Source organism: Argentina anserina, chromosome 7 (assembly GCF_933775445.1).
Source record: "Argentina anserina chromosome 7, drPotAnse1.1, whole genome shotgun sequence".
Classification (NCBI taxonomy): Eukaryota; Viridiplantae; Streptophyta; class Magnoliopsida; order Rosales; family Rosaceae; genus Argentina; species Argentina anserina.
In genome coordinates this window covers 23,407,183-23,434,814 of record NC_065878.1, presented here as the reverse complement: position 1 = coordinate 23,434,814, position 27,632 = coordinate 23,407,183, and the positions used below count along the sequence as shown (strand labels likewise).

Here is a 27,632-nt window from a genome sequence, read left to right as displayed (position 1 = left end):
CACTGAAAACTCCAAAGACAATATATGCTTCCCCCATTGATTATGTTCCAAGACATGCATGTTTTTTTTCCAAGACATGCATGTTAGTAGTACATATATGTTCTACTGTTCTAACATTGTTGCCGTATATATAATCAACCTCATGATTCAGATAATTGCAAATCAATATCTTAACGTGTCTCAAGTACGAATTGAAAATCAACTTCAATTTGAAACTTCTATACAAGAAATGGCACCAAAACAAAAAATTCAAGATGATTATCAGAAAGCATATATATAGCTAGATAAACTGATAGCTAGGTAGCAGCCCACTTTCTGAGGTCGACTACAATGACACTAATGTTATCTTTGCTTCCCCGAGCCATAGCTAGGTCAACTAACAATGTTGCTGCCTCAGATGTTTTACTACTAGAACCACTGTCCAGCGGCTTTTCATAATTTAGGAGCAAATGATCACGATCATGATCAATAATCCTTCTCGTTATTGTTGTTCTGCGAAAGACCTTGTTCACAACTTGACATGCAAGTTCATTGGATATGACATCCCATAGTCCATCACTCGCTAAGATGAGGAATTCATCCTCATCTGTTCGATTCGTCACCGTTACTTCCGGTTTCGATATCACGTATGGTCTCAGGTACTGGTCACCTACACATAATCGCAAGTTCGCAATCCATGCATTAACGTTAGTTAGATCAGTACCTAGCTAGCTAAAGGTATTGAATGTGCATAATATATATAACAACGCGATGAAATTACATTTCTATACAAAAAATAACAATACAAGTCTAAAACTGTGCACTACTAAACAAACTTATATATCTGTGTACATACCTATGGATCTGGAGGTAGCAAGGACCCCTAGAACACGGCTTCCATTCCAATTGATAACCCTCCCTCCGGCACTTTCAATTCTCTCCGATTCATCTTCTCTATCAGGCTAATTATAGAATCATATGACACAGATAGCTAGTAATTAATTGTAAGTATACAAAAATTAATTGGGTAGATTAATGTACGTATGTACGTGCAAGTTGAAACCCTTAATGTGTTGATACAGATTAGTAAGATAAAAGCTATCTAACTATACAACTGAGGCCAATGGAGGTACTATATATAACAAACTCTTGCATTATATACTAACCTGCAACATGTACACTGTTGCGCTAGCTCATTATATACTTGCTTGCAGATTAGCTTGCAAATTAAGGCCTATTTACCAGACCAGTTTCAAAATCCAGCTACAATAAGTAACCTTGTGATCGAAAACGTATAGCTAGCTAGTTAGATTATTGTTACCTTGTGATCGATAGACAAGGCCAACGCAATAGTACCGCCTAATCTCGACAACACTGCTCTACAATCACCACAGTTGGCCACCACAACCTGCTCCTCCGTCACCACCGCAGCCAACGCCGTAGACCCGACCGTCTTCACTACTGAGATCCCACTAACCTCCTCATCCATCTTACCAAAACACCCCTCCATCACCCTGTCCCAACCAACCACCTCCTTCACTCCCTTCGCCACCTCCCTCTCAACCGCCTCCGCCACCACCTCATGTAACCTCTCCCGGCAAAGCCTAGCCACGGCGGACCCACCGTGCCCATCGTACACCCCGTAAAAGTCGTATTTCCCGTCAACCGCAAACCCTACCTCCGCGCTCACCGCATCCTCCATTTCCCTCCTCCTCCCCACCACCGAAATGACGCCGTAGCTACTCCTCCCACTCCCTTCGCTCACTTCACCTCCATAACTCAACAATACGCTGTCGTTTTCAGAGGCCGCCGAGAACGACACCGATAATATCTTCATAGAACTTCCATCATCCTTCTCAGTTTGACGATCTCCGGAGCCGTGTTCCTGGTCCAGCGGGATCTTTCTTCGACACGTGTACTTGAGACGCCGGACTCTCAGTCTTCTTCTGCTGCGATCATTCTTCTTCTCAATAACGAGGCTCGGCCTCAGATCGCCGGAATCAAACGTCATTTGCCGGAGAAAAATCCTCCAGAAAATACTGAAACCAAAACGGAGACAATTACTCCGACCTGTTTTTGAATGTGCATGAAAATATCTGAGCGACAAACACACAGAAATTGTTGAACACAGACCGAACTAAAGCAAGTTAGCAACAAAAGCGTGCAAGGAAGAATCAAATCAGAGCCGTCCAAATATAGCGGGCCGTTGGATGCGTGCCAAAACGCCGGAGTGTGGGACCAATGATTGCTTTTTCGAGAGGGACGTGGGCGGCTCAGATGAGTCCCCAGACGCGTGTAGCACTAACGCTGGGCTAGTGATTTGGAGTGGCGGGAGATTTTGTGCAGGTGGGCCTGGTGATCTCGCCGGAATCTAGTTACGTGGCGGGAAGTGAGGTAGTGAGACACGTCGTGATTTATTGATTTTTCAAGGGTTTCGGCTTGACGGAATGTTAACTTGTGATCGAAAGAAGGACACGTATGTAGTTGGACCTCGTACTTTGTGTCCATTTCCATTATCGTGTCGGGTTTTAGTAGTATTTTTTCCATTTTCGAATATTATATCATATCGAACAACTTTTTTTAAATTATCTAAAATGGAGAAAAAATTGTTAAAATTTCTAAAAAATTTATATTCTCCAACCGTTTTTACATTTTATATATTTTGGTATTTATTATAATTGAATAAAATATTATATAATCATACTTATATAACCATAAATTATTTAATATATTTAATTTACTATTTTGAAATAAATTATTCAAATTTTTTATTATTTTAATTGGTTGATATTAAATCTTAAATTATTGGAGAAAGTTACTTATGCAAAATTTTGCAGATTGTTACAAATTAGAGAATTTCTCTTTTATCATTTTCTCTATTTTAGAGAATGATATGCATAACCTGTTGAAGTGAAAAAAATCTAATATTCTCTAAAAAAAAAATTTATCCAAAATATCAAAACTATTAGAGATACTCGTAGTATTATTTATTTTTTCCATTTTCTCTTATTGGATTTGCCACCGAGTTGGTTAAAATTCGCAAGGTTTACAAAAGGCAATGCATGGGTCAATAGGACATCTGGAAGAGCAATTTTCGTCATTGCCTAAATGCACAAGAATTTATATGGATAGCTAAATACAATTAGTCTTTAGTCGGGGCGGACCTAGGTGTATGATAAGATGGACTTTATCTTCTACTATATTATATATATGTATAGTAGGGTTTTTAGAGTTCTTATTTATACATTAGTAACAAATGATCTTACGTAATTGACAAAAAAAAGAGTCATCTTTTTCTTTGGTCGATCACAATGGTGTCTATAGTAATGGCGGACTAGCGAACTTATCACTATTTCTCTCGGCCTCAATTTCGCTTTCTCTCTCTCTTGTTGTTCGTTATATTGAGTTTTTTTCAATTTGTAAACTCAATTATAATGTAATTAATTAAATTTCAACTTTAAACATTGGAGTTAAGGACTTAAGATATGATAATATCTATGGTAAGTTATTCATTGGTTTATTTATGTATATATAGCGGCGTGTGTAACATGCTCTAGTAGAAGATTTAAGATTTATCGAATTGTAGAGTTAATTCTTGTATTTGAGGTATTAACTCTTACATAAGTATTTTGATTAGTTTTATCTTGTTTTGTTTCAATTAATAAAGTTATTTTGTACCGTTGCAAATTTTTTCGTTACAAAATTTAAGTCCACCTGTTGTTGGAATTCGAGGTCCGCCACTGTAGCCAGGTATAGTCGTTCATGACTCATGAGTTTGTTTAATCAGCCGGGAATGAAAGTGGCATGAACTAGCTAAAATGCAAATAGGTATGCACCAGAAAAAGGGACTATTGTTATGATGGAATAGGTATGGGGTCCTTTTCAATATATCACCATCCAATACATTGTCATAATTCTTAGTGAAAGAGATCTCATCTGTCATAATTTGATTTATTCTAGATCAACCATGTGTCGACAAATGAATTGCTGCTGGGTTTCTATGACAATTTCCCTTCACCAAATTGTGATTTATTCTTGATCAACCATGTGTCGCCTGATGTATGATTGAGCAATTTATATTTTCAAAATATCTTTCATTTACCAGTGTCAGGCCCAAGAAAAGGGTGAGGCCCAAAAAATGATCAAATTAATTGTCCCATTTGATTCGACGGAGATGATGAATCATTGAATCCTTCTAAGAATAAGTATGCACAATTTTGAGGGAGGTAAAGTAAATGCTAACATTGCTAATGTGTCACGAGTCATTTTGGAGATTTTCTACAAATAGGGCAAGTAGCATTCAATTTAAGCCATTCATCGATGCAGTTAGCATGAAAGCTATGGTTGCACTCCGGTATGGTCTTCAGCGTCTCCTTCGGCCGGTAATCGGATAAGCATATCGAGCAAGTGTGATCGTCGGGCTTCGGTAGACGCCGGCTTTCACCGAGGACTATTTTTGGGTAGGCATCAAGTGTTGCCACATCGAGGCCCTTAACAATTGCGGGTTGTGGAGCTACAATTGAATTAAATTCCGGAAGTGATGTGCGTCTAATTGTCAAAGTCTTGATCCTGCCACACATGCAACAGAGTAGCCCTAGAAGGCACAAAATTGCCGGCACTCCAACGCCCACTGTAATAGCATAGCGAGCCCCCCTTGGGATTCCTGAAATAATAATTCAGAATATCATATTAGTGAACAACTTGAAATGTTAATGAAATGTGAACTATGTGACGTATTAGATGGGGAAATGAACACGAAATAACGTCAAAGAAAACTTAGAGAATCGGCAAGGCAAGAAACTACGTAGAGATTAAAGTGACACAGATCAAATAGTTTAGAATATGTAAGCATCAGCAAGAAAACAACAACAACAAGAAGTAGAAGACTTGATAAATGAAATTAAAAGCGGCATGACCTAAAAAGAAAATTGAAGGATACTCCAGAAGTACTCAACCATGATCCACAATTCGACGTAATGTAAAAGTATCTTGTGTTGTTTTACATCAAATGCATTATGCATAGTTTTCTATAAAAAAAAAAGCATTATGCATACATTATGTCAACGCTAAATTGTTTCATTCAAACATCACAATCGCAAAACCCAAACTTGGACCGGATCATCTGGATATGCTTAAACTTAATTATCCACTATTAATCTAATGTCTAATCAAAACATTGTGAACGAAAAAGAGAAGTCCGGCTATAAAAACTCCCATGCGTTGCATGAGCATGAAATCATATACGATCTGGATTTGTAATACGTAGTTAGAATTCAGAAGAAGTATCCCTCATGCTATTAATAGCTGCGGAACTCGAGTTTAAACGTCATACCTATGTGGGGTTGTTGACCAAATTGGCTTAACTACTGTATCATAGTCAACGAAGCCGAAAGCTCAAAATCCTCAAATATAATTGCAACTATGAAAAAAATGGCGCTGATCGAGCGCACTTGTGAGCTGTCTGATGGTTCCAAACTCAACTTAATTTGGCACATAGAAATTCAATATAAATACCATATAATTTGGTCTACGCTTAACTATCTCCAACAATTTGCAAATCACAATTGAGGTTTAGTAAAACAAGCTTGTTGAACACGGCAAAGTGCTGGTTGGAAAGTCAACGCTTAGATAAGCAGCACCGTCATATTGTAGCATTCTTTCAAACTTGTTCATCATTGTTAATTTACATTCAACCAATGCAAGAAATGCAAAACCCCTTCAAAGAATGAGACTGTTCTTCAGTTGGTCCCTCTCCCTAACTGAGACTCCCTAAATGATTCTCTTTTACTAGTTTCGTAATGATCTGACATCTCCGTATGTGAGGTTTCCTATATGATTCACTTAAAACAGTTGAGGTGAAAGAAATTTTAATCCTACACATGCATATATGAGAGACAAACAAAATCTTAGAGTGTAGTCATAACAGTGTAAAAGTCATAACTCATAAGTAACATTTCTCCTCATTTACTTACGCCTAATACAGTATGTAATAGTTGGTGACTTGGTGTAGTGTTGACAGTAGAAAAAATGTAGTAGTAATAATTATTACCTCGTTGAGAAAGCCTGGAGCAAATAACTCTAGTAGTATTGGTCTTGTAGCCACACTTTCCACCCCGCTCCTCGCAGCTGCCGCACCCCGGCCGGTCCCACTTTAGCCGGAGATGATTGTCGAGGTCCGACGACACAACCACCTGGTGAAACGACCACTCAACCGGAACAGGAAAAGTTCCGATCTTATCGCACGTCGACAAGTACCTTATAACCGTCTCAGAATTGGTAGCAAAAACTGTGTAGTTAAGACTACTCATGCAAGCAATAGGGTTTAGTTTGTACTTCAAAAAGTCCTGCGAGCAGTTCAAAAAGGTGAAGTCTTCAGTAAACCCAGGAAGGAACGGAGAGCTTGTGAGGTTCAGAGAGAGGAGCCGTTTAGGGAGGCAGTTGTTTGGATCGTTGAGCCATATCTCTTGCTCGGCATAGTCTATGCCCTGGACGGTGAAGTCTCCAGAAGGAAGATTAAGAAGTGTTTGAGATGTGTTGTCACAGGTCAGATCAAAACCGGGAAAGCCACAAGTCTGCGGCTGGCGTTTATCTATCCTAAACGGAAAACGGATCTCAGCCTCGCCGATTTGGCAAACGGCTTTTGTGCAAGTCTCTAGGGTACTACTCACTGCAAGGCATGAGAATGAGAAGAAGATAAGGAAGGAGATGATGATGGGTCTGAGAGTATTCATTTTCTGAAAGGGAGAAGTAATGGATAGCAATCAATTGCTAGATACTAGATTTTATATATCCAATATCATTTTTGACTTTTGTAAAATAAAAGCCTAGTCTTTAGTCTTCACTACTCTTAATTCTTTTATACGTTTTATAGACTAAAAAGTAAAAACTGTATGCTCTATTATGAATGTCATGATGGCATGGGAAGTCCTCTAATTTTAGGGTAAGCATGCATTCTGGTCACCTTTTCTGTGTGTGAAAATTATGGACAGTTCTTACCTGCAGCTATTAGCTAGCACGACAAGGTCAGACCAGTTGAAACTTTAAAAGTGCAAGTTGTATCTTCTACTGAATCGACCTAGTCGAACCTCCGATTATGAAGTTTGAACCGAAGTATATTATTATGGACTACAGATCAAAAGATCTAGTGATGTCACGTTATCTGTTATGCGGACTTTCAATATAATACGATCAGGAAAATTAAAGCAGAATGAAACCAAGCCTGAGAGGCTGAGATTATAAAGTAGCCAACTATCAAAGAGGCTCAAACAGAAGGGGACTCGTAATCGTGTGGACGCCTTGTTACATACAACGAAGACAATCGGCATGGTACGTAGAACTGCCGTTTATTTGGGGTCTTTTGCGTGTGCATTTTGAGCATGTAGCACACTCCGGCCAGCTTATGCTTAGTAAGACATGTTCAAACTACTTTGAAGCTGCCAATTCATGTGGAAAGCAATATATTGTTGTTTATATATGCCCGATTGTGATTTGAGCTGAAATGGAATAATATGAAGATTGAATTATTGTTCTAGTCAGATATATAATGGCCGATATAGGCCTATAGTTATACACATTTTAACTCGACATGTATTCTGTTGAATTGAAAATAATTGATATTATATACATATATAAAGGGGGTTTGTTGGCTGCGGACGTCTGCACTAATAGTTTTGATGTGGATTTTTGTACCACTTTTATCATCTCCACCGTCTGATATCTAGACAATATTGTGTAAATCATCTTTGTAAAATTTCAGCCAAATGATTATTATGGCCCTTAAAATCGAAAAACAAATGAACGGACTGAAATTATGTCAAACATGAACCGTTCATGTTTTTAACAGAAAAACGCAATTTTGAGGGCCTTAGCGATTACCAAATTTACTGAAATTTTGCATAGATGATCTACACAATACTATCTAAATACTAGACGGTGAAGATGAGAAATTTCGATAAAAAATAGTGTAAAAATAGAAATCAACACTAAAACTATTGGTGCGGACCTCCGCAACAAAAAAGTGTATATATATATATATATATATCCGGGATATATTGGCCGCTGCAGGCTATATCTCATAATTTGAAAATTGACTCGCACGACTTGTAAAGGGGGAGTCTTCTTACAATATCCACGCATATCTATGACTACAGCTTTTGATTACAAGAGGTCTAAGCTCAAGCTTAAGTTGAACTTTGGCCATCTTTTTGGAAATACAAAAGAAGACGAATAGTAGTGTTTTGTGAATATGCTTTTCCATGACGAATTCCTACTCGGCGACAGTTTTTAGTCTTTACGGGAATACGATTTATTAGGTAACGATCTTCGTCATATCTGTTATGTCTGTTATGTCTATTGCAGCAATGAGCTGCTGTGGCAAAAAATGTTGAATAACGATGGCTAAAATGATTTGTATCAATATTAAGAGTAGGATTCATCACATTGTCAACACTTCATTACATGGATTCATGTACTAGTGCTTCTACAAGAACATGGTAGCTCATACTTTTTATTTTGAAGTCTAAATAAATAGTCTCTAAAACAACTCCAATATGGTTTATTCGACTAAATCGTACAAAATGTCACACCGACTTATCTCAGCCTCAAACATTAAGATTTCATACATGTATGTTTACTTTTAGCTTGTATTGGCCGTTCACGAATATTGAAACGGATCGAATAAACAGTCTCACCATTACATACCTAATACCTAACCCACAATCTGAAAATCAACAACAAACATTTAGTTACTTCCAATATCTTTAAACTTGTATCATATGGATTGATTCCTCCATCTTTTCATCTTTTCATTCATCTAAAAGTCTGATAATACTAATTGATCGGTGTCACATCCACATAGAGAACGACAACTATCACATTGATTTTACAAGACACACAAGTTACATGTTAACATCCAAAGTGTGATAATCACCTTCATACAATTTCATATGCTTCACTTTCACAATCAGATTCACACCAAATCCCAACAGTATGATGACTATGATCACATAAATTGGCATTTCTACTCTGGTTTGCAGCAATAGCCCATCACCAATTTATTTTTACTGACAAAAAGATTCAAACTTGCAACCAAAAAACCACAACTAAAATCACACAGAAAAGTTTCGTACCTTAATCTAAAACAGGGTCATTACGATTCATTCTTCTGGAGAGCAAAACAGAACCCTAAAAATCAGAGCACCGACCATTCTTTTCCCAATCGCCGAACCTGGTCGGCTCCGGCCCTTTCGGCCCGCCGATCTCACCCGTCTCTTTATTCAAATCCAGCTCGTCTCCATCGTCTTCACCGTCCTCAGCTCGCTCTTCACTCTTTTCATCATTCACTTCCGCTTTTCCGGCATGCTTCACCTCCGCGTTTACCCGCCCCGGTTGAGATTCACCAGCCGAGGAGGACAAGAAGCGACTCACTGAGTTGACAGCCAAGCGAGTCAGAGGCTCGGATTTCGTCACGGCCGTTGTTGAAAATACACGGCAGAGTTTCATCGACATTTTTCTCTCTCTCTCTCTTGGAGTTCGTGTTCTAAAATAACGAAGCCGCGTGGTGGTTATGTGGGAAATTGAATTGGGCCTAATGGGTATTGATTCCAAGGGGTCCATAAGCCCAAAAGCACTAACCAAAGCAAATGAGAAATATGTAGTTATTATATTGTGTGGATAGCTAACTGTGTGGAGGGTAGAGAAAAGATGGGAGGAGGAGCTCATTTTCTGAAGAGGATTCCCAGGATTCAATTCCCACAGAGACACCCAAAATCTTCAACCTCCGGTATAACTAAGCCTTTACAATCCATTTTTTGCTATCTTGGTATATTATTGTATATTATTGATTTTGGTAATCAAGCAAAACAGAGTATGAACATGTATCAGTTTCTTTGCTTAGTTGTTTCAGTGTGACAGGTCTTCCCAATCTTCTTTTGAATGAATTTGTGGGGATGATAATGGCTAAGAATTTCGGGTTTATATGTTGATGCATTGTGGATCTTAGTCTATGATGATATATACAAAGCCAGAGCTCAACTGAAACTCTGAGCTTCATACTCTTTGCGTAACAGCCATAACTTTGTGTGATGAGAACTGAGAAGTTTGACATGCAATCCTTTCGATATTTTGGAGCTTAAAGTAATAGCAAAGTAAGCATGGCATGGTATGATACAAAATTACAAATCATACGATGAAGTTTGCTACACATTGCAGAGATCTACTTATCTTTGCTACTTTGTTTTGTGTACTTAATAATACTTCATGTGTTCTCTACCTAATTCCTGTCCTGTGTAGCTTCTACTGCACAGACTCAAGATGCGACATCAACTCGCTTAGGGTGTGATGTTCCAACACCACCAAAGAACCAGGGCGAAGGAGGGAAGGCCTCTCTTCAGCCGAAACCCACACCAATCACGGCCAGAGAGATAGATACCATAATAGTGAGCGGAGCCTAATGTTGCATTGCTTAACATGCAGCAAGTTTTGAAATATCAAAGATCTAACCAAGCTGCATTTCCCCCTTGAATCACTTTTCTTTTTTCTTTCGTGCAGTTGGGTGGACGCATTTGATGATGATCTATGTATGAAGAACCTGGAAGGCTGAGAATGTGAATGATATTAGTCTGTTCTATAGATTTATACTTTGGAAACTGAAAAGGGCCGCGGTACGTACAATAACTGGTCTACATGTTAATCTTCATGCATGGCTCTAATTTTATGATTATGTACCAGTTTCTGCATATATAAGTTTAGTTTCCGCTTCCATTGAAATTGTGGACATCTTGGCAACACATAAGTAGGTAGCTTATGGAAAACGACATAATAATTGCCAATGTATGCTTTCATTGGATCCAAATCACTGATGAAGAACCAAAACTGTACATTATTCCTCTAAGAACAAACCACGCAATAGAATCGGGTACAAACTATAGACAAGAAATATCCTAAGACCTATAATACCCAGCTCCGGCGAAATGAGGAAACCCCACTTCGTTAGGCTTTCTAGTCGTCGCCCCAAAATGAACAGCCACTTGATGCTGCTTCGATCCCTCAAGTCTCAGCTCCATCACAGGGGAAAAGCATCACCGAGTGGATAGTCCATGAAACCACCACATTTGAAAAATCACGTCCGTCTGTCATGCTACAAAATGAAAAAGAGGCCATCTGTGTTGCTGTGCCTTGGTTCTCTAATTTAGAATCATGATTTACCAGATCATCTGAGTCATCTATGGAGTGCTTGCCACTGTCTTTTGACTCTTGCTGAAATGATGCTGCTGCTTCAAGAGATCAGATTCAGGGCTCCCATTGCTGCTGTTTGTGTGGTCTACTTCTTCCATGCATAGGTAGTTGTCGACCTGAGCAGCTGCTTGCCGTCCCTCTGAGATTGCCCACACAACCAGGGATTGACCACGGCGGCAGTCCCCAGCGGCAAAGACCCCATCCACATTGGTTGAGAAGCGACCGTAATCTGCCTTGAAGTTTGAGCGGTTGTCGCACTCCAGACCCAACTTCTCTGCAATTGCCTGGCAAAAGAAACACAACCACCAGTAAGCAAAACATTACTTATGCAATAACTGAAGCAACAACCAAGTGACGATTCAAGATACTAACCGCCTCGGGTCCAAGGAACCCCATTGCAAGAAGGACAAGGTCCGCCTCAATGATCTCCTCAGAGCCCTCGATTTCCTTAAATTGGAACCTGCCAGTAGCATCCTTCTCCCATTTGACACGTACTATCTCAAGTCCTTTCACAACCCCATTCTCATCTCCCACAAACCTCTTGGTCAGCACCTCATAAGTTCTTGGATCTTTGCCAAACTTGGCTGCAACTTCTGCGTGCCCATAATCTACTCTGAATATACGAGGCCACTGCAAACAGATAAAGAAAGAAATAAGTACGCAAGACATCTCATAACAGCATACAAGGTCTCAAGACTCGGTTACCAACCTGTGGCCAAGGGTTTCCTGGAGCCCTTGTTTGTGGTGGCTGAGGGAGAAGCTCTAAATTTACGACATTAGTACAGCCATGGCGAACAGAGGTTCCAATGCAATCAGTGCCAGTGTCACCTCCACCAATGACCACAACCTTTTTACCCTTGGCAGAAATGTAGTTGCCATTCTCGAGTTTGCTATCAAGCAAGCTTTTGGTGTTTGCATGAAGAAACTCCATAGCGAAATGTACTCCGGATAGCTCTCGTCCTGGCACGGGTAGGTCCCTGCACCAGTAAAGGCTCATTAAGAATTATCAGCTAGGAAATATGAAACTCTTCAGCAGTAAACAACCATAAGTTACCTTGGTTTAGTTGCGCCTACGGCCAAAATAATTGCATTGTTGTCCTCCCGAAGGCGGTCAAATGAGTAGGCAGGATCACTTCCAACATTAGCATTGACCACAAAGTTGACACCTTCCTCCGCCATAAGGTTAACACGCCGTTGGACTACATCAACTTTATCAGCCTTCATATTAGGCACTCCATACATCATAAGCCCTCCAATTCTATCAGCACGCTCATAAACTGTCACTGTGTGACCTATTCTGTTTAGTTGATCTGCAGCAGCTAGCCCAGCAGGCCCACTTCCAACAATGGCGACCTTTTTCCTGTGATTTTAATTATATAGAAACTGATTATTCATGTACTGAAAAACTGCTGCACTAAATTGTTTAATGTTCTCTAATGAAACACTGTAAAAGAGAACTGAAAAAAAAAAAAACATACCCAGTTCTCTTGACAGGAGGCCGTGGCACCATCCAACCTTCCTCAAAAGCCTTGTCTATGATGGAACATTCAATGCTTTTGATAGAGACAGGATTCTCAATTATACCCAGAACACATGAACCTTCACATGGTGCCGGACACACTCGACCAGTAAACTCGGGGAAATTATTTGTCTCAAGAAGTCTCTCTAGTGCTTCCTGCCACCTATTCTGGTACACCAACTCATTGAACTCGGGTATTTTGTTTCCAAGAGGACACCCAGTATTCTCCTGCAGTTTTACATAGATATAACAAACTTACATTAGAAGAGTGAATTTAAAACAGCACAGTGAATCAGTAACAAAACAGGAACAATAGCAAACAAGATATTACCTGATGGCAGAAAGGGGTGCCACAGTCCATACAACGGGCAGACTGAGTATTCACAAGTGGGCCAGGTTTAGTTTCCTCCATAACTTCATTCCAGTCATTCATCCGAACATTAGGATCCCTGTACTGCACACCTTCACGCTCATAAGAGATGAAACCCCGGTGTTTAACAGCTTTGCTGACCTCAGTGGGTCTCTTCAACGTCTCAGCATCTTCTACCTGATTGGAAGTCCCATTTAGAGATGCGGATGCCATCTTCTTAAGCTCTTCAAATGCATCTTTCTGTTTTAGTTCCAGTTCCTCCTCTTGCATCTCAGCTTCTTCATCAGCATCTTCGACTGCCTGCTTGGAGGCCTCCTCCCTCAGATTTTCAAGTGCACGTTTGTACTCTCTGGGGATTACCTTGATGAATTTAGGCAAAAGATTCTCAAAGTCGGCCAATACTTCACTGGCCAGCATACTTTTTGTATGACGTTGGTGCTGTTGTATCATCATTTTAAGAGTCATCATATCTTCTTCTTCTTCAACTTTCTCAAGATCAACAAGCTCAGGATTGCATCGAGACAAAAACAGTCCATCGATATCAAGAACGTAGGCTATACCACCGCTCATACCAGCAGCAAAGTTCCTACCAGTCTTTCCAAGCACAACAACAGTGCCACCTGTCATGTACTCACAGCCATGGTCACCAACACCTTCAACTACTGCCCTAGCCCCCGAATTGCGAACACAGAATCTTTCTGCTGCCATTCCATTGAAATATGCCTCCCCACTAGTGGCACCATAAAGTGCTACATTACCAATAACAATGTTTTCTTTCGGGTCAAACTTGCTTCCCTTGGGGGGATAAACTATAATTTTGCCACCAGACAATCCTTTCCCAACATAATCATTGCTGTCACCCTCAAGCTCAAGCGTGATGCCAGGGCAGAGGAAAGCTCCAAGACTCTGGCCAGCACTTCCATTGAATTTGATATGGATGGTGTCTGCAGGAAGCCCTTCCCTGTTGTAACGTTTGGTCACCTCATGACTGAGCATCGTTCCAACAGCACGGTTCACATTGCACACCGGAGTTTCAAAGTATACAGGAAGAGCCTTCTCAATAGCAGAACTGGACAGTGAAATAAGTTTGTGGTCGAGGGCCATGTCCAGCCCATGGTCTTGTTTCTGAACACAATATTGTGCAGCATCAGGCCGAATGTCGGCAGCAGGTCTAAGCAACAGGGAGAGGTCAATATTGTTCAGCTTCTCATTATCTTTAGTAACTTCTTTGTCGACTTCAAGCATATCTGAACGACCAACCATTTCATTTAGTGTTCTAAAACCAAGTTGTGCCATTATCTCTCTCACCTCCTCAGCTACCATGAAGAAAAAGTTGATAACATGTTCTGGTTCTCCAGCAAACTTCTCACGAAGTACTGGATCTTGGGTGGCAATTCCTACAGGACAGGTGTTCTTGTGGCACTTCCGCATCATAATGCAGCCAAGGGTTATTAGGGGTGCCGTGCTAAATCCAAACTCTTCGGCACCAAGAAGTGCGGCTATGGCCACATCTCTTCCAGTTTTTAGTTGTCCGTCTGTCTGGAGAACTGTGCGACCACGAAGATCATTAGCAACCAAGGTCTGATGGGTCTCAGCCAAGCCAAGTTCCCATGGAAGCCCAGCATTCTTAATGCCAGTCCATCTAGAAGCCCCAGTGCCTCCATCATGTCCGGCAATTAAAACATGGTCGGCATGCCCCTTCACAACTCCACTGGCAACTACTCCTACACCAGCTTCAGATACTAGCTTAACACTAATTCGAGCCCCTGGGTTAGCATTCTGCAGAAGATTGGAATTTTATATAATGAGTCTGTTTTAAATACGGATGTGCTCCATAAGCAGAAAATGTAACATTACTATCAGACAAAGGAAGGGAACACAGTGAAACAGGCAACATAAACAACAAACATACCTTGAGATCATGAATTAATTGAGCAAGATCTTCAATCGAGTAGATATCATGATGGGGTGGTGGACTGATAAGTCCCACACCAGCAGTGGAATTCCTAGTAACAGCAATGTCTCCGATAACCTTGTGACCAGGAAGCTCGCCTCCTTCCCCAGGCTTGGCCCCCTACGCAACAATTAAAAAATTAATGAGCCATAAGAGTAAATAAATCACCTTAAAATTACATCTGTCAGATGATCTACTATACATCGTAATATAGAAATCTAAAATTCAGTGCATCAGAGCTTATATGAACACATACCTGAGCCATTTTTATTTGAAGTTCATCAGCATTTGTAAGATAGTAACTTGAAACTCCAAATCTCCCACTTGCAACCTGCTTGATTGCACTTCTCTTTGGATTCCTCGAGCCATCAGAAAGAGGCTCCATACGAGATGGCTGCTCACCTCCCTCACCTTCAGAAGGGAAAAATAAATCATTAGAAGCTTATAGACAATTACCAAGAAAGTACAGATCACTAAAAATTTAAGAAGCAAACCTGTATTTGACTTTCCCCCCATTTTGTTCATAGCAATAGCCAGTGTAGTGTGTGCCTCCAATGATATTGATCCATAACTCATTGCCCCAGTACAGAACCGTTTAACAATCTCACTGGCTGGTTCTACTTCATCCAAGTGAATTTGCTGACCTGTGCTTTTAAATTTCAAAAGACCACGGAGATTGCAGGCTTTATTTAATTGATGAATGAGCTTGGAGTACTCTTTGTAGGCCGCCACACTGTTAGTTCTGGCAGCCTCCTGAAGCTTGGCAATAGCAAAAGGATCATTTAGGTGAACCTCACCGCCTTTCCTCCAATGATAATCCCCAGGATTTGGTAGTGCCATAGCTTCAGCGCTACCAGGGGGATAAGCACGAGAGGGGAATGCTAAATCATGCGGATGAAGTCCATCGCGAGCAAGCATCTCAAACGTTGCACCCTCGACTCTACTAGGAGTTCCTGCAAAGCATCTCTCGATCACTTCAGATGAAAGACCAAGAGCTTCAAAAATCTGTGCACCCTTGTAAGAGGCCAAAGTAGATATGCCCATCTTAGCAAGAACCTTCTGCATTCCATAGTTGCTTGCTTTGAAGTACTTTTTAACTAGTTCGGCCTTGGAATATATTGTACCATTAGACCTTGGTGGGATCTTTCCATCGACCTGCAATCTCCAAATGGCCTCTACGGCCAGGTAGGGGCAGATAGCATCGGCACCAAATCCAACTAACGTACAGAAATGATGTACTTCACGTGGCTCAGCAGATTCAATTATCAACCCTACTCTAGTTCGCTCGAGATTTTTAACCAGATGTTGATGAACAGCACCAACAGCCAATAGTGAGCTTACGGCGACTCGTTTCGGGGAAAAGGCTGCAAATTAGAATAACAATCAAATAAAACATTAGCCGTCAATGGACTCAAATATTTCAACTGAAGGGAAGATAAGTAACCAGGAAATACCTCTGTCTGAAAGCACAAGGGTCGTGTATCCCTTTTTAATTGCCTCACGGGCCTCAGCACAGATTCTATCTAAGGTCTCCTCCAATCCCTTTCTACCATGTTCCTTGGAGTAAGTTATGTCAAGAACCTTACAGCGCCAACCTCTATAATTCATTTTCTTGATTGCCTCCATTTCTTCAATGCCTACAAGAGGACCCTTGAGCGAGAGACGGTGGCATTGTTCTTCAGTGGTTTCTGTTAGATCACCTTCTGGACCGATCATACATTCCATAGAAGTGACTACCTTCTCTCTAATTGGATCAATTGGAGGGTTTGTCACTTGAGCGAACATTTGCTTAAAATACTCAAATGTAAGTTTTTCTCTGTTGGACATAACAGCCAAGGGGGTATCATTCCCCATTGAACCAAGAGCCTCTACACCATCTTTTGCCATAGGAAGCAATAACATCTCTAAGGCTTCAACTGTGTAGCTGCATAGAAGAAATATGCAAATTACAAAAACAATAAAAAAAAAATCTACAACACAAGAAAAACCAAAGATAGAACATAGACAGAGGACAAGCAGGACAAACATCACATACCCAAAAGCCTTCAATGGTGCCAGCAAACCATGGACTCCCATGTTTTCCATGTTTTCATCATCATTATTTGCCTAGATATCACAGATGGTAAACCTTATCACGGTCAGAATCTACTACTTAGAGCTAAAACCAATACTAGTACACAACTAGCCAAAAAAAAAATTCATCTACAAACTTACAGGAGCAACTCCAGCTATGGATGGAGGGATCCTGTCAGATTCATTAACAGAATCAACTATGTCCTTGAGCTCAATCTTTTGCCTTTTAAGCCACTCCCCGTACGGCCTTGCCAATGAATATTGCTTCTTCAAGGCTTCATCATCTACCACTTTATGATTCTCAAAATCCACCAAAAGCATCATTCCAGGGTTAAGTCTTCCTTTCCTGCAGACATCTTCTGGAGGTACATCTACAACCCCAACTTCACTCGCCATAATAACTCGTCCACTGTGGGTGACATAAAAGCGACCTGGTCTGAGTCCATTCCGATCCAATGTAGCTCCCAGATAGCGCCCATCAGTAACTGCAATAATTATTTTACAGTAAGTCAAAATTGAACCAAAAAGGTCTCCTGGAATTATGTATTCCATAAAAATTTAGAAAAGGACCATATATATTACATGATATTAGGGCTGGCCCATCCCATGGCTCCATGAGAGATGAGAAATACTCATACAGTGCTCTCTTATCAGGATCCATGTTCTTGTCATTTTGCCATGCTTCAGGAATCATCATCATAATAGCTTCGGGGAGGCTTCTACCAGCTCGAACCAGAAGCTCAAGGACACCATCAAATGCTCCTGCATAAAGGGAAAATAAAATTCAGGCAGATTAGTTATAAAATTGAATAACCAATTATTTCCACAATGATTATACACTAGTTCTCTTACATATATTGCAGAAAATGTTCTAATTTACCTGAATCGGAAGAACTGGCATCCACAATCGGTAACAGCTTCTTCAATTCATTTTTTGATAAACCAAGTTCAGTACACTTGAGCAGTCCCTCACGGGCCTTCATCCTGAGTAAGTTCATATTTATAAGAACTTCAAATGGGACATTCTAAAACCTGAGCCTGAAGGAATTTATTGAAGGCATGCTTAATAATTTACCAGTTAACATTTCCTCTAAGGGTGTTGATTTCTCCATTGTGGCCAATGACACGCATAGGCTGAGCACGGTCCCAGCTGGGAAAAGTATTTGTTGAGAACCGTGAATGTACCTGCAGGAAATTTGAAAATAACCAACCTTGTCATACACAATTCGATCTTGCCTATTCAAAATATGAACAATATTAGAAACCTAAAACTACAGGCATTAAAATTGTGTTCGTGCCACTCCAGTTCAAGGTGTGCTGCCGGGCCAGTACAATTGAAAATCCTAAGCTATACTTTGACCAAGCACAATATCCTTTTCATCACTCATTCGAAATTCTCACCCCCAACAACTGATCATAGAGAGCAGTGAACCAAGTTTCTGCAAACATGATTTTACTTGATAATGAGGTTTCTTACCAACTCACCCAATGCATCCAATCCAGCATCCAATTTCAATTAGTATTCAAGGGAGTGGAAGAACTTAAGAGATCATTCAAACCTCAATGCCTCAGAAGTCATTCCTCAACCTTGCATCTCTTCAGTTACTTGTTGTTCCCATGCTGTTTGTGGAGTATGGAGTTAGTGAGGAAAAACAAAGTTGATGGATAAAATATTTACCAGGGCCATGTAGCTCGTAAACCTTTCATTGCCAAGATCTGCATAGTAGTAATTCTTCAGCTGTTCGGGTTTCAGCTGACCCTTGTACACAACCGTCCTGCATCAAAACAAGTGACAAAATGAGATAAGTGATCACAGATTCACAGAAATCAAATATAATAAAATTACCAGCAAAAGGCATGTTAGATATATGTAAGAGATACAAACCTCGATGAAAGTGAACATATGTAGAAATCTTTAGCGCCACCATGTTGAAGGTTTAACGCAGCACGGATGGCAACCATTGAAACCCTTCTAAGTATATACATCTGGAAGGTGGAACGAAGAGATGTAAGCACAAACAGATAATTAGGTTAATAAAAAATTAATCTACTCGTTCATTCAGCTATTTAGATCTCTAATTGTTAGAGATGACATCTTGTCACCATGTCTGTCCTTGATCTAAATTCTCAAACATGCATATCTAGAGAGAAATTACCTGGCGCTCGAGATCAACTTTTGACCTTGGAGTTGGGGTAAGGAACACTTGCTCAATGACAGGTTCTGTCTGCAGAGCAGACTTCCCCAAATCTGAGTTGTCAGTTGGAACAGACCGCCACCCGAGCACGGTATGTCCAAGAGACTCGGCAACCTGCAACGAAATTGAAAATGCCACCATAAATTCCATGCCAAAAAGAAGAAAAAAACAGAGTATACATAAGCACGAACAACATGCAATTTACTCAAAACAAACTTCAAAATTACCTTTGTAAACACATTTTTGCTCTCCTCCCTGCGACTCTGAGATGTCGGCAAGTAGAGCATACCAACAGCATACTCACCAAGTGCTGGAAGCTCAAACCCAATTTCTTTGGCAGCCTAAGAAACATAGATCCAACACGAATTAGTGCCAAAACATCATAAGGATAAATTCAATAAGCAAAATAATAATAAAAAATATTATAAATAAATTAGAAAACGCATAATTTTCCATGTTCTTTTCCCATCAGCTTCAACAACAACAAAAAACAAACGAGCCTTTTTCACAGAAAACTACCAAAACTCATAATATGAGAAAACAAAACTCAGCAATTCTATACTTTAATCTCATTAAATCCATCAAAAACCAAACAAGAATCGCATCAATCAAACCGAATTAGTCCGAAAATAATTCACAGATAAAAAAAATCATATACCTCCTTATAGAAATCGTGAGGAATCGCCACAAGAACACCAGCTCCATCACCAGTGTTGGTTTCACATCCACAAGCTCCTCTATGTGTCATCCTCACCAGCATTTCCAAAGCATCCGTAATCTACATCACATCATCACCAAACAAAAATAATTAAAAACACATGCACGTAATCAGCCACCAATTTCAGACTCATCCCCCAAACGACGTCGTCACGTACCGTTTTCCGGCTGCTTTCGCCGGACAATTCCGCGACAAAGCCGACACCGCACGAGTCCTTATCCATCGCCGGGTCGTACAAGCCTTGCGGCTTCTCCGGCACGGCGGAGAGCATGGACCGGACCACCACCCGGAGCTTCGGGGAGCGGCCGGGGCCGTCGGATCGCCATAAGTGGAGCCTCTCGGATCCGACGGCCCTCAACCGCGTCCCGAAGAACTTCTTCGCAACAGCTTTGGAAGCGGACCGCGCGGTGGCTCTGCCGCAGCCGAGCCGCGCTATCGGCGACGCATTGAGCTGAGGAGAAGCGAGGACGGAGGAGGAACCGGAAGGCTTGGTTCGGAGTTGGAGAACGGAACCGGAGCTCGCCGCCAACATTATTCACAAAATCAGAATCAGGATTTTTTCAGATTAGTAAATACTAGATGATATTTGTTTTGTATTCAAATGCGTTGTTAAACACGGATTTAGACTCCTAATCTTGAGGTTTTTCAGGAGATTAACACGGACTTGTATTTGTAGATCCGAATCAGAGAGAGAGCGGCTGAGACACACTCTCCGGTGAGATCTAAAACGACGCCGTTCGGTTTGAGAAAACGGACTCGGAGAATTCTAAGGTGACAATTTTGGCCAGGGTTTTCCTATAGCTTTAGAAGAAGAAGAAAAACGAGAGGAAAAATTGAGAGAGTGTGGGATTCTCCGAGTCTGAAGCAGAGAGCTCTGTTATATAGAGAGAGAGGCGAAGCAGGTTTTAGAGAGAGAAACAGTGAGCGTGTGCATTTTGTAGAGAGAGAAAAGCGGAGAAGTCGGGGCAGGGACCCACAGAAAAACAAAATGAATTTTTTCACCGAGTAATTTTGTTCGGAGTACGAAATAAATTTATCGATCATTATTTATTTATTTAATTTATATCTAATTATTTTATTTTATGATATTTATTTAATTAATTAAATATTATTTAAATATGAATTAATACAGATAAGTACAAAATGGATAAATAAGAAATGATCTATAAAATTTACTTACGTAAGAGTGTGAGTATGACAAGTGACAACTCATAAATTCTGAAAAAAGCCAAGTATGCAGTTGGCTATGCGGCACGCGACAGCCGCTCATGGTGGGGCCGGCCTTTGGAAAATAGATTAGCAGTTCTGGTGTGAGTGAGGTTACGGTGGTTCTGTTAAGGGTGCCGCCTCTTGTTTCTACCCGAGCCCCGAAGCTGAGCAGTCAGAATGGAAGATAAGTTGTTGGTAATTACAGCGTGGTTAACTCGGGTCCTTCTCTGATTCTGCTTAATTATGGTATTTGAATTTGAGGTTTGTTCTTTTTTGGAATGGTCCAGTTTGCCCTTGGGAACTTTTAGTAGGCTAGAATTAGAGTTCTTCGTGTAGAAGTTTTCTTATTAATTCTTTTTACTAATGACTCATGAGTATCTAGGCTTGGTACGTGCCACAATAAGACCACCAAAGCCTGTGTTACTACCGCAAAAGTCATGGGTGGTAGTTCCTTAGTTGGTCTGATATTTCTGGTTAAACTAATTTTCAATATATGATTTGTGGTATGTACGAGATCTCAGTATATATTTAACGCGGCATATTGATTAGTGATAATTAAACTGACTTAGTTGTAATTGTAACCAAGATGATATCAACATATTAGTAAGTTAAAGCTTGTACCATGATTGGAATTATCAGTTTAAATTATGTAGCAATGTGTAGTAATTTAATAAGAAATTGAGGGGTTAAATGATAGGAGGGTACTTTGGTGAAAACAGCAGTGGTGAAAATATGAATGACGAAATCGCACATAGTTAATGACCCAATATGCGGCTAATGGAGTGTGATTTGGTTCCCAATGGATTGCATACGCGGCCAACGGTAATTGTTCATTCTTATAAATCCAGATTTACTTCTCGAATAGGATTGATTGTGATTTGATGACTATTCCATCAGTAGAAAAGTTTCCAAATATATACTTTTCTATTTATTTAGATTTTAATGTATTTCTATTTATTCCAATTGTGTATTTGGCTAATAATTGGTGCTATACACTCACGCCATTGGTTTCATTATTGACCGTAGGTGGTGAATTCATTTTAGAGTCTACGATAGTACACTCAATTGAGCTTTTAAAGAGTTGTTTTAAATTTGGTTTCATTCAAATACACATTAGTATATGAGTTTTATTGAGTTTCAGTAGATTTTAGATTGTTTAGAAATTCACAATTCTTTTGGAATATACAATTTTAATTTGAAGGACTCTTTCTCGTTCACAAAATGAACAAGACCATGTGTTAGTCACCAAAACATGGTGACTGGTCGCCATGAATAGTTAGGGTATTACATCATGTATCACGTTAGTGAAAGAATCAAACAAACCACACCGCTGCTTGTAGCAAACTAGGATATATAGTTGCAAATATGATCTTAGGAAACACAACTATGACTTTAAAAGAATGACATCCTACTGCGACAACCACATTTAATGAAAAATAACACGTACGTAATAAGGTCATTGACTCCTAAATCTCCAAGGAAATGCCACAGGTGCTCAACCATCCTTGCTAGGATTGATTTTACCATTTTAGTTTATGAATGCACATTATTTTATACACTAGATACATGAAAAATGTAAATTATTTTCATTTAAATATTACTACAATCGATATTTCTCTGAAATTTTCATTAAAATGTTCGGACCTTTAATATTTTCATTCTCACCAAAATTATAGTCCTTTGTTTGATCACTCTTTATCGTGTTTGTTTACTCATTACTCTCACCACCAGAGGTCCAGAGCTAATCCAATTTAGAAGCATAGAATTGCTATTTGGTAATTACTTCATCAACAATTAAAAGCAACATGAACATTGCCAAAGGACTAGGAGTGACATTTATCACCATGGCATAGCAATAATGCATCCCAACGACACCGAGTGCAATAGGGAGAGTAGGGTAATGGATGTAGTGCCCACCCCCACTTTCCTTCAAGGACCATATGCTGAAAATTCAAAATAAGTTAGGGCACCTTTCGTAAACAAAGATTATAAGGACTCCTTTGTATCAATCTATATATACAAGGCAGAGAAGTACGGTGACCCAACCAAAAGGTAGCGTTTGATTGTGATCGAGATCGATGATGATAACTGGGAAAATCTCATCTGCCACGATCACCGGTAAATGATATAAACACAATCAAGTCTTTCAACTCGGAAGACTCGTTGCTTTTAACTGATTGACAGATTGACAGATTGACACTTCGTCACTCACAATTTTCTGTCTGCCATATATTTCCTTTTTCGTTGTTTATTTTCTTTAAGAAAGCAACACCAGAAACACGAGGTGGGATTCTGTTGTCACCTGGATACAGATATCTGTTCTTGTTTGGTATAAAGAAGAAGTTGTTGGGTGCAATTAACTGTTCCAAGTCAAGCTACAGTGGACTTTGTTGTCCTCACTTGCCTCACACCTAACAGAACTGTAACGAATATGGAGTTATATATGGACTCGTTCCTACAAGTTTTTATAATTTACGTAAACCCTAGCTATATGAATGCAGACGTACGTACTGTATTAGATAACTACGTATAAGTACGGAATATCGATCTGGATAAAACGAAATATTACCCATTTTGCTACTCGGCACACGCAGACTGTAAGTTTTGGAATGTAACCATTGTTCAGAGGTGTACTTTGGAGCTAGGTTAAGTTAACTTTGGATTACTTAATTAAGGTTTAATTTGTGGATTACTTTGGATTTTTCGTACAACTATTGATGTTTGTTGTATGGCATGAGATTAAAACTATCGATAAAGACCACGCATGCTACGTACATGGTATATATCCAGATCGACTTTGATAAAAGAATATTGATATTGATCGATGTGATAAAGATCCAGATAAGAAGAGTGCATGGGCGTCGTTTTTACCGCCGGACTTGTGCTCATATTGAAACAAAATTTCAATAAACAATACGTACATGACGGTACGCTATGTGTACATGCAAGTATTCTATGGCTAGTGATAAGCATCGTGACTAGATTATTTGCAATACGTACATGGCCATTTTCTTGTTTTAAAGTTGGTAAAATATGCAATCAAATGATACAACAAGATAATTAATCGTCCGAGCGTAAGTTCATGTGTAATTTGTGGTCCTCATAAACACATTATGCTAGAACTCATTAATTTGTTTGTGTTTGTGGTTATAGATGAGTACGTACGCATACATTTTTTTATACAGTATAAATTATTACATCATGTTTTCAGATTCTTCGTAACTTCGGGCGATACCTACGTCGATTAATCTTAATTAATAAACTACTTCAATGAGTTCAATCCATTTTATGGTCATAAACTTCAATGGTAACTTATACATTTTTTTTGGCGTAATGCGACAGTACGTAGGAACATAGTCGAAAACTATATGGAGAGTGATCATCTGCTACTCTCTTTTTTTTCCTTTTCTTGCTTTTCTGGTTGGGATATAAAAGTAATTGACGGATCGATTCTACATCAGAAGCTAAAATTTATACTCGCATAGTGAAAGTTAAATGGTTTCAACACTTTCAACGCTGTCCCATCCACAGTATTTCCAGCACGACTAACAATTATTGGTCTTGATTGATTGCTTATGTAAGTATTGGTTCATGGTATGATTGGTCTCACAATGTTCTATTCCATTGTGTACGTGTTAGGTCGATCAATTCCTGTAATAATCAAATATATGCAATAAATCAATTAAAGTCATCTATGATCGTAACTAATCTCAAAACACTCAAAAAAATGTTCCATAATCTACTTCATTGTAACTTGTAAGGTTATTCACTTCAAAAATTGATAGTTTGCTAGAATGTAAGTACAACGGGCTTAATGGAAAATAAAGATATATCAGATTAAAGCTTGCGTGATTAGTAAGTAAGTTTGTCTCAAATATTCTTAATTAATTCTTGAAGGAACCTGGCCACCATCCATAGAGAGTTTCATAGGTCAATTTGAACGTACAGATGGAACTTCTTGATCGATCACTAATATATAATGTCAATACCTTTTCCATTTTAACAAAACAGGAGGAATAGATTACTAATGATACATGCTACATGTCAAACTTTTCAGGGCACAACAACTTTGCTTCAAGGAGTTGAAGGTATAAATTCCAGAGCAATCAACATCTCAAAGACATTCACGTGTTAAATGACGTGTGGTTAGTAACAAACGGGGTAAATCTTTACAATGCTTGCGACTTATTCTTATAAATAAACAGCTCTTAGGCTCTATTCCAACTGCAATTATCTGATCCCTCTTTAATTCTTTATTTCTATATGAGAGATTCCAGATCCTCATATTTATGCACGTAAGAAGCCATAATTTTGAGAATATACTAAATTGTTTGGCATGTGGTGCTCCTTTTAAAGTACATTATGAAACTCGAAGAGGATCTGATACTAACAGATTTCTCTGATTAGGAAAATCTAAAAACAACAAATTAAACTTCACACTCTCCCACGTTATTGTTAACTTTCTAATTCAATAAAAAAAAAAGGAACATTTGCAGGACTTAATATATGAACATATATAAGTTACGCTCTGTCAGTCTGCCATCATTTTTTTTGTGTGGTATATATACAAAAATAAAAAACTTTGATTGCAAAATATGATGCCGACAATGATGCCTTACCTACAATATATGGCTGGCGAATTAATAGATATGATACATGGCTATGAAATCAAAAGGTGCATGTGTTGCGTAAACAATTATTTGAATAAAATGGATATTAGATCCCATACTAGTCAAATCATTGCTTTAATTTCTTAAAAATCCAAATAAAACTCTCTTATCCCCGTAAAGCTAGATTATTTAGTATTCATATTACATAGTTTGATTACCGTTTTGTTTTGATACGAAATTCAACTAAACACTCTCATCCCCGTAAAGCTATATTATTTTATATAAATACATATTACATTGTTCGATCACCGTTTACTTACTACTTAATTAATCAACGCCAATTTATCAATCATGTGATGTGATCAATATACTACTTCACTGAAAATAGTGTAGTATATATAATAGCATGCATTATTTATTTAACAATCAGTCCTGCCAAAACATTAATTACGTAGAAAATTAAAATGTCATATTAACTTTCTTTTTCTCTAGTAATATTTCAGTATCGGTCATGGTGCTGGTTAATTGTCATATCCACTCCAACCATAACCATACTTATAGTCTATGCATTGAAGTGAATAACCTTACAAATTACAGTAATCTTTCAGTATCAGGCATGGTGCATGGTGCCCTTACCCACTATAAGGACTATATGCATAAGAAACGTACATAGGATTAGTCAACAATATATATTTGGTAAACTTAGTAATTAATTACTGAAGGCAAATCCGAACCGATCTCAATTCGAGGGTTGAATTGGAACTTGTCCGAACCAGAAGAGCCTCTGTCATCTTGCAAGGAATTCGTTGCATGTCTTCCATCGACGAATGAACAAACAGCTAGCTGAAGGGCAACACAAGTAATAGGAAACTATCTCTCTCAGCATTTTTTGTAACCTCCGCCCTAATTAAAGTGATGTTTCATGTCATCATATTCAAGGTCCAGGAGAGCAATTAGAACAAGAAAGAGTTGGATACCTACCTCAATTAAAAATCGCAATTAACCACAGCTTAGCATCAATATTATAATTCACAAGCTAATAAACCATGGATGTTAGGACTAAAAAAGTCGTTAATTGTGGTGCAAAAGTTGTATGCGGCACAGCATCAATAGTTTATCCATAAATGACATATTTTGCCTGAGATTATGAGTCGAAAGTTAAATTAATGGTGTTGGACTAATTCTTCATTGGGGGTAGTTTGATTAAGAAAAGAAAGAAGCAAGCTCTTGAACATGTTACGAGTTGCTTGTCCGCTAGTTCCGACCCTTGCTATGCAAGTGGTATGGCCATCCCTAACTTAATAAATACAGATACATGCATGTACACCTCAATTATCAAGTTCTCTTTCAGGTCTACATGACCATATGAACGTCATGTTCTGAAAGTTATGTGATACATTTCCATATAAACCCTAGACCAAATATGAAAGAATCAAAACCGACTTGTTTTAAATAGGATATCAAACTTTGTATGTTTCCTCGACAACTTGCGAGCCACTTGTTCATATACCTACCAAATAGAGAAAAGATAAACAGCCGGGTATGATATTTCTAATTGGGAAATCCAGTAGCATACTTTAGAAGTCCCACATAATTAACTTTCTTAGAAATGTTAAGAGTGAAGAGTAAATATTCATTTTGATCAACTGCTTGATAGTTATGATCCACGTAAGTTTAGCTCAAAGGGTCAAAAGAAGAATGCACCCAAAAAAAGTGTCACCATTTAATCAACAATGTATATTAAGCTACCGTACCACCTTATGATTGCTA

General features: G+C 39.1%; 5 protein-coding genes across 7 annotated transcripts; 1 reads left to right on the top strand and 4 right to left on the bottom strand.

The window, feature by feature from the left end:
- Positions 1–171: 171 nt before the first annotated feature.
- On the bottom strand, positions 172–2,084 carry LOC126802375 (probable protein phosphatase 2C 8). The gene is made up of 3 exons (XM_050529993.1): positions 1,301–2,084; positions 836–941; positions 172–649 (listed from the first exon to the last, which is right to left on the bottom strand). The coding sequence occupies exons 1-3, from the start codon at positions 1,988–1,990 to the stop codon at positions 297–299; spliced, it is 1,149 nt and encodes a 382-aa protein (XP_050385950.1). The 5' UTR covers positions 1,991–2,084; the 3' UTR covers positions 172–296.
- A 2,020-nt stretch (positions 2,085–4,104) lies between these two features.
- LOC126802739 (putative RING-H2 finger protein ATL21A) lies at positions 4,105–6,713 on the bottom strand. The gene is made up of 2 exons (XM_050530422.1): positions 6,029–6,713; positions 4,105–4,642 (listed from the first exon to the last, which is right to left on the bottom strand). The coding sequence occupies exons 1-2, from the start codon at positions 6,708–6,710 to the stop codon at positions 4,242–4,244; spliced, it is 1,083 nt and encodes a 360-aa protein (XP_050386379.1). The 5' UTR covers positions 6,711–6,713; the 3' UTR covers positions 4,105–4,241.
- A 2,163-nt stretch (positions 6,714–8,876) lies between these two features.
- Positions 8,877–9,519, bottom strand: LOC126803412 (uncharacterized). Its single transcript, XM_050531221.1, has one exon. It carries the CDS (start codon positions 9,484–9,486, stop codon positions 9,163–9,165), a length of 324 nt encoding a protein of 107 aa, XP_050387178.1. The 5' UTR covers positions 9,487–9,519; the 3' UTR covers positions 8,877–9,162.
- A 96-nt stretch (positions 9,520–9,615) lies between these two features.
- Positions 9,616–11,099, top strand: LOC126803413 (uncharacterized). The gene is made up of 3 exons (XM_050531222.1): positions 9,616–9,760; positions 10,270–10,415; positions 10,528–11,099. Exons 1-3 carry the CDS (start codon positions 9,682–9,684, stop codon positions 10,543–10,545), a joined length of 243 nt encoding a protein of 80 aa, XP_050387179.1. The 5' UTR covers positions 9,616–9,681; the 3' UTR covers positions 10,546–11,099.
- A 27-nt stretch (positions 11,100–11,126) lies between these two features.
- Positions 11,127–20,895, bottom strand: LOC126803411 (glutamate synthase [NADH], amyloplastic). 3 transcript variants are annotated; one of them, XM_050531218.1, is made up of 21 exons: positions 20,201–20,895; positions 19,984–20,103; positions 19,553–19,666; positions 19,287–19,439; positions 19,016–19,116; positions 18,809–18,905; positions 18,206–18,315; positions 18,011–18,114; positions 17,713–17,892; positions 17,272–17,615; positions 17,093–17,163; positions 16,512–16,981; positions 15,552–16,421; positions 15,314–15,468; positions 15,016–15,177; positions 13,065–14,882; positions 12,693–12,961; positions 12,269–12,574; positions 11,924–12,191; positions 11,587–11,844; positions 11,127–11,498 (listed from the first exon to the last, which is right to left on the bottom strand). In XM_050531218.1, exons 1-21 carry the CDS (start codon positions 20,573–20,575, stop codon positions 11,202–11,204), a joined length of 6,642 nt encoding a protein of 2,213 aa, XP_050387175.1. In that variant the 5' UTR covers positions 20,576–20,895; the 3' UTR covers positions 11,127–11,201. The 3 variants fall into 3 exon arrangements, with proteins under 3 accessions (XP_050387175.1, XP_050387177.1, XP_050387176.1); XM_050531220.1 differs by lacking the exons at positions 19,016–19,116; positions 19,287–19,439; positions 19,553–19,666; positions 19,984–20,103; positions 20,201–20,895 and adding an exon at positions 18,690–18,750 and having other exon boundaries at positions 18,831–18,892; XM_050531219.1 differs by lacking the exons at positions 18,809–18,905; positions 19,016–19,116; positions 19,287–19,439; ... (1 more) ...; positions 19,984–20,103; positions 20,201–20,895 and adding an exon at positions 18,608–18,746.
- Positions 20,896–27,632: the final 6,737 nt, after the last annotated feature.